Genomic DNA, 6,229 nt, shown 5'->3' with positions numbered 1-6,229 from the left:
GTAACTTAATGAATGGTTACGCTGTGGTCTAAACAGCAAGCGACGGAGTTCGACGGACGACTCAGCCGAGAACGAACGACCAAAAACTTCGCCCAACGACACGAGCCGTCCTCGTCAGAAACGATCAAAGCCTCCGTCCGACGACTGCGGTCGTCATCGTCCCGACGGCTGGACGCTACGTCCGACAAAACGGAAGATGGAGCGCGGACGAGAACGGATGAAGACGCTCGTCCAACGAGAACTGTCAGCGCCAGCACCTCCTTTGTTGAAGGAGAAACCGAAGAAGGGGTTCCTCGTTTTCATCACCCTTCGCAGGCAGGCAGCGCTGGTGCAGCCGCAGCACTTGCATCAGCACCTGCACAGCAGCCATCCCCCCCCCCCCCCCCCCCCCCCCCCTCTTCCCATTCTCCATCTCATCATCCCCTTCTACTCATCGTCATCGCGTCTCTCGTATTTGATCTATTGCAGTGCACTCTGCTTGCTCCCACATTCTCACTCCCTCCCTCGCTCTTTCCCCAACTGCTGCTTTTTCGCAGAATCTAACCATTCCTGTAGCGGTGTTGCGGGGAGTTGGAGTGCAGGCGCGCGTTTTTTTCGTCTCTGGACATGGCCTCCTCCTCAGCGTCAGCTCTTCGCTCTTCAGCGTCGTGGAGCGCGTCAAGCGCGCCTTCTTTTCGAGGTGGGCTTTTTTGTTGGAGTGCCGCTGTGTCGATGAAGTTGGGCATGAGATGGGCGAGTGGAGAGAGATGGGAGTGTTGAGTTGTTGAGAGGAATGGGGATTTGGGAGCGTGGGTTGTGGTTGCGTTTGTCGGGCCTGGATCCATTGGAGGTGGTTCTGAGCCTGGGGTTTTGGTTGTGTTGTTGATGATTAGTTCAGGAAATGTTGTTGCTTGTGAGAATGGAGAATTGGGGGGGGGGGGGGTCTTGGGCGGGGAGATTGAGTGGTAATCATGGCATTTACATTTTTGAGTGGATTGTCTGCTGGTGATCGTATTCGAATTGAGATTAGTTTTTCAGTTTACTTGTATGGTGCTTGCATTGGTGGACCACATCTGCTGAAGTCTTGTGAATGGCTGTGGTGAACAGGAGGTGCAAGCGCTTATGAGAGGAATTCACTAAGGTTCGCGTATTCTAGCGCCTCGCCACTACACGTACTGAGATGTCGAGCTGTTATTTCACCTTCGAACGGGTGAGAGATCGCTCTCCTTGCGATCTCCTTGTGTTTTTATCCACTCTTGGCAGTGAAACCTCGGCGGCGTCTGTCATTGTGCTTGTGTGAGAGTTATGGTTTGGGCATGAATGTGTTGGGAATCTGTGTTCCAGTTTCTTGGTTGGTCCTGATTGGGAACTGGCGGATCAACCAGCAGGGACACCTCACTTATATCGTCGGAATCGGAGGGAGGGAAGCAGAATGAAGGGCAGGTTTCTGCAGTCCAGAAACGAAGGTTGTTACTTTTCTCGTTTAACGTTGCGTTTTCCGGTAATTCAGAGGCCAGTGCCCTAACTCTTGGATAAGGAGGAGTTGCAGTATCCAAGGAGGGAGGACTGAGAGGTTTCTAAAGTGCGTGTCATTGGTTGGCTATTCAGGCGTGTAGGGAGGGGCTCGCGATTGGTTGGATCGGGGTCGGCTGTCCCGAAGCATGTTATCTCAAATGAGGAGCTCTCAAAATTTGTGGACACTTCGGATGAGTGGATCTCCTTGCGAACAGGAATTCGCAACCGTCGTGTACTTGGAGGCGAGAAACCTTCCACATGATGATTTCTTGGGCTCTGATTCTTTCGTTCGTCTCTAGGACACTAGCCTCTTCGGACATGCATTGCATAAGGAGTATGAGCCATTTGTTAGGGGGTTGAACAAGTCGAACCGGTCAACTCGAGTAGAGCAATGTAGAAATATTCACCTGCTTGCCAATTCCGTCCTTTAGTGATACAATCACTGTCAGTTTTATTGTATTCTGGAGGTCGAACCATGCAGCGCATGTTCCTCGCGAATTGTACCTCGCGTGTCTAAACAAGAGCATACACATCTTAGTTTTATGCAATCCCATGATTTCGACTCACACAAGGGACACGAATCTAGACAGTGATCTGATTTGGTTTCTTGAAATGCTGCAGAAGATGAATCTCTGACAACTTTATCTGTTGATGCTTCAAGAAAGGCCCTTGAAATGGCGAATGTGAAGCCTGAGGAGGTTGATTTGTTGTTGCTCTGCACTTCCACCCCAGACGATCTGTTCGGCAGCGCTCCACAGGTAGGTATTGAGGTTGATGCGGATCCTTGTGTACCGAGTCTTTTGCGATTCAGGGCCTAATGTGGATATGTGTTTTGCAATTCTTTCTATAGAGATCCGTCTGTTTATCAAGTTTGATGGTGCTCTTTCAGATCTTTTTGAGACTGATTGAAGCTTACGTTTACTTCTTGTAGTGGATAATCGCATTTGCTCTATGAGGTGCTTCATATTATGGTCTCATTCATGTGAAACAACGTTCATCCTTTCATGTGTAACTTGGTACTCTGTCAGCTGTATGTAAGCGTATGCTGCGTCGAATTAAAAATAATTCCGACGGCGTCAGCGTGATCCGTTAATTGTGTTTGCCTTCTTATTTAGAACCGAGAATGTGCTATTCATATTCATGTGGCATTTTATGATAATGTTTTCAGGTGCAGAAGTTGCTGGGATGCCATAATGCCTTAGCTTTCGATTTGACGGCCGCATGTAGTGGCTTTGTTCTGGGACTTGTGACGGCCACTCGCTTTATTAGAGGTACTGTTTCACACAGCCTTGAATGACTTGTCTACTTTTCTCCTCCATCGATGTTGTCAGTTATTATTTGCTTGGTTACTAGAGGGGCTTTGGTTCGTGGTAATTCACGCTGGGAAACTAAGTCCACTGAAAGGTGCACTTAATTCATCCTATCTACTTAGAGAATCACATGATGTTGGCTGTCTAAAACTAACTTCGAAAGTGTGTGCAGGAGGAGGTTACAAGAATGTACTTGTGGTGGGTGCGGATGCTCTATCGCGATACGTGGATTGGACTGACAGAGGGACATGTATTCTGTTTGGCGATGCCTCTGGAGCGCTTCTTTTACAGGTCTGTTGCTACTTAAGTTCTAGGAAAAACTTGATGCTACTACTTAAATGACCACTAAAAACTTTTTTGCCTCTCACCCAGTAACGCCAGTCAATCATCTTCGGGTTGTCGAGGTTGTAGGTGCTACATCATCATGAGCCGCGTATGTGATATTTCATTTCAATCGTATCGCTAATATTTTGCGGTCCTCTTTCAACAGGCAGCAACTGATGATCAAGACAGCTTGCTTGGCTTCGACCTACGTAGTGATGGAAACGGACATAAGTGGGTTTCTCCTGTTTTCACATTCCTCTCTTCATTTATTGATGGTCTGCTAAGAAGAGATCATTGGGCTTGTCATTTTACTGCTCATGCTTAATTCGCGTAGGTAGGTGTACGTTTCAATTACATCTGTTTTCTATTGTTCCACCTCAAGGCTTATTTACCTTACAGGATGTTTCTTCCTTGTTTTTTTATTTTTATTTTATTTATTTACCTCTTTAATTTGGAACAGTCTACCTTCTGTATTACTCGAATAGTTCCTCCAATTGGTTGCACAGTTGCCTAATTGTAAACATGGGGTACTTTTCAAATCAGTCGTTAGCTTACATGTACAATGAATTGGACTTTTGGCGAGGATACTGCAGGCATTTGCACGTGACAGTAGATGATGTTGATAGTTCCCCTAATGGGGCTGAGACGAACGGATCTACATTCAAACTGCCTGGGAAGGCTACATATGAATGTCTTCAAATGAATGGGAAGGAAGTGTTCAAGTTCGCTGTACGAGCCGTGCCTCAGGTTGTGGAAGGAGCATTGCAGGAGGCTGGCCTTACAGGAGACAACGTGGATTGGTTGCTTCTTCATCAGGTATCTAATTTCCTACTGGGCAACTACAATCAGCTGCATGGCTCCTAATTCATGAACTACAGTCTCAGGCGGGGTTGTTATATCTGGTCCGAGCAGTTCATATGTAACAAAATTGCTTGGAACGACTTTGCACTGATATTCAATTCGCTATGGTGATCTATACACGCCAGATTTTGGATGAGTAATCTATCCTTCCTCATTTGAGGGTCTTAATACCTGATTTGCATCTGGCAGGCTAATCAACGGATTCTTGATTCTGTGTCTGACCGATTACACATACCATCCGAGAAAGTGATATCTAATCTTGCTAACTACGGGAACACCAGTGCAGCCTCCATACCTTTAGCATTAGATGAGGCTGTTCGAAGTGGCAAGGTGAAGGCTGGTGACGTGGTGGCCACGGCCGGGTTTGGAGCAGGTCTTACGTGGGGTTCAGCGATTGTCCGGTGGGGTTAGATCATACCTTCACTACAGGAGTACTGTTTTTTTCTTTTCTTTTCTTTTCCTTTTATCTTTCTTTTGTAACCTCCCCCTTATCTCTCTCACCCTCCTGTAGTTGATTATTGACACATTAAGTAGGTGCCGATAGGATCTTACAGTCATGTGACTTGTATCAAAGATCCCCCCCCCCTCTCTCTCTCTCTCTCTCTCTCTCTCTCTCGCTCTTTTCTTGGCCTATGGTTATCGTGGAGAAAATTATCATAGTCGGTTGTAAACAATCTGGCATAGAGTGAAAATAGGGGATTTTACCGAAGAAGTGGTAGCAAAAGACAACAGAATGTCTGTTTTCTACTTCTCCTTGAGAAGCCATTCCCCGGTGCTGAAAGATATTACATTTGAGGACTGCAACCCTGTATTTGTAGCTTGATATAGTATCATCAGCCGACGTCCTCTGAACTTGTAATTCCCAATTTTGACATTGGTTTTGTGTCGGTACTATGGTTGTACTAATAGAAAATGGGTTCCAACCATCTTTCAAATCTCTCTGTAATGCTGAATTGCAGCGTTCTGCCAATAGTTTCAGTATCTGAGCTTCAGCTTAAGCTTGGTATGATCTCTGTCTCTTTTTCGCTAGCACTCCTCTTAGCTACCAGCTTACAATGTCCAGCTTCAGAAACACGTGACTTGACACATTGTGTTGTAAGTTATGCTATGCTTTCTATATCACGTGTACTTGTTGCCAGCCTTGCAGATGCCTTGAAGAAGCACCATCGCCGAGGTTTCCTTGGTGGTGGGTTGATCTAGAAACATTCAAACCCTGAAGTTAGTCCCTAGTCACATTTGTACCCATATGAAATTTGTCAAGGGATCTTGGTGATCATTCCACTGTTGAGCATCAACGCTTAGCTTTTTCGGTGCCTCAACCACAATTGGATGTGCTTGTTTCAATGTCTGTATTGTAAGGACGAACACAGTGGCCGAGATTGGCTTTTCAGTATGATCGTCATCCTTGGAATTCCATGAAAAGCTGCGTTGTCACTTTTCTGGCGCCGCTACAGCAGCTAAGGTGGGTGTGACTTGTACAAGGTAGTTGGCTTGCAGAGCAACGGCATTTGTGGAGCTACCTCGTACCTCTTGCACGGAGCATTGGTTTTCACCTGCATTGACTTGACTTGGCAGAACAATGCATTGAGCTGTAAAATTCTGTTGCCGTTATGGCTTGCAACTTCCTTCATCTATTGGAACATAACTGCACTGAAATCAAGTTTTAAGGTACTGCTGATGCAACATCCTTAGTTTGCAATGCTTAGATCTATTATAAAATTAGTAAGCTGGAAACAAGGTTCTCGAGAATACTTTAATGTAAATAACAACCTCCAAATGAGTAGCTCTGATTAACTCACAACTATAAAGGAATGCAGAACATTTCCTATTTTTCCATAAGTAAACATTTCAGTGCAAAGCAACAAGAGAAGTTGAAGTCTTAGGGTATATTTTTAGCTTGATCGACAAATGGTGTGATCCTTGAATAAACAGTAGGTTGTAGACACCAAAAATAATGTGATCAATGAATGAAATTAAGTTGCTGATGGGTACATTTATGGTGAAAGATGATATGGTTAAATTACTGTTTATCTATGTCTTTTTGTTTCATCAAAACTGACTGCATTGTCTCAGTGCTCTCATGGGTTTTGATGAGTTATTTTGTTTAATTCCTTAATGACTTTCAATTCCTCTTTTGGTGCTCATTATATTTACAAGTATGAGGGTTTTAATCTAAATATCATTTATTTGCTTCTTGGTTGAATATCTGTTGTTTTAAATGATTGAAATTCGCAGCTATC

General features: G+C 44.9%; 1 protein-coding gene across 2 annotated transcripts; it reads left to right on the top strand.

The window, feature by feature from the left end:
- The first annotated feature begins 311 nt into the window (after positions 1–311).
- On the top strand, positions 312–4,924 carry LOC112279191 (uncharacterized). 2 transcript variants are annotated; one of them, XM_024513387.3, is made up of 10 exons: positions 312–679; positions 1,087–1,189; positions 1,365–1,445; positions 1,588–1,736; positions 2,116–2,252; positions 2,663–2,765; positions 2,977–3,095; positions 3,295–3,359; positions 3,722–3,944; positions 4,179–4,924. In XM_024513387.3, the coding sequence occupies exons 1-10, from the start codon at positions 607–609 to the stop codon at positions 4,398–4,400; spliced, it is 1,275 nt and encodes a 424-aa protein (XP_024369155.1). In that variant the 5' UTR covers positions 312–606; the 3' UTR covers positions 4,401–4,924. The 2 variants fall into 2 exon arrangements, with proteins under 2 accessions (XP_024369155.1, XP_024369156.1); XM_024513388.3 differs by having other exon boundaries at positions 314–679; positions 1,368–1,445.
- Positions 4,925–6,229: the final 1,305 nt, after the last annotated feature.

Source organism: Physcomitrium patens, chromosome 2 (assembly GCF_059467195.1).
Source record: "Physcomitrium patens ecotype Gransden chromosome 2, ASM5946719v1, whole genome shotgun sequence".
Taxonomy (NCBI): Eukaryota; Viridiplantae; Streptophyta; class Bryopsida; order Funariales; family Funariaceae; genus Physcomitrium; species Physcomitrium patens.
Note: the sequence above shows the minus strand (reverse complement) of the source record. Positions and strands in the feature narration are given on the sequence as shown.

What these genes read in the sequence shown, in the direction of transcription:
- LOC112279191 (XM_024513387.3), top strand. Translation starts at nt 607, where the DNA reads ATGGCCTCCTCCTCAGCGTCAGCTCTTCGCTCTTCAGCGTCGTGGAGC. An exon ending in TCTGCAGTCCAGAAACGAAG is followed by an intron (nt 1,446 to 1,587) that starts GTTGTTACTTTT and finishes TTGGCTATTCAG; the next exon opens with GCGTGTAGGGAGGGGCTCGC. An exon ending in CAACCGTCGTGTACTTGGAG is followed by an intron (nt 1,737 to 2,115) that starts GCGAGAAACCTT and finishes GAAATGCTGCAG; the next exon opens with AAGATGAATCTCTGACAACT.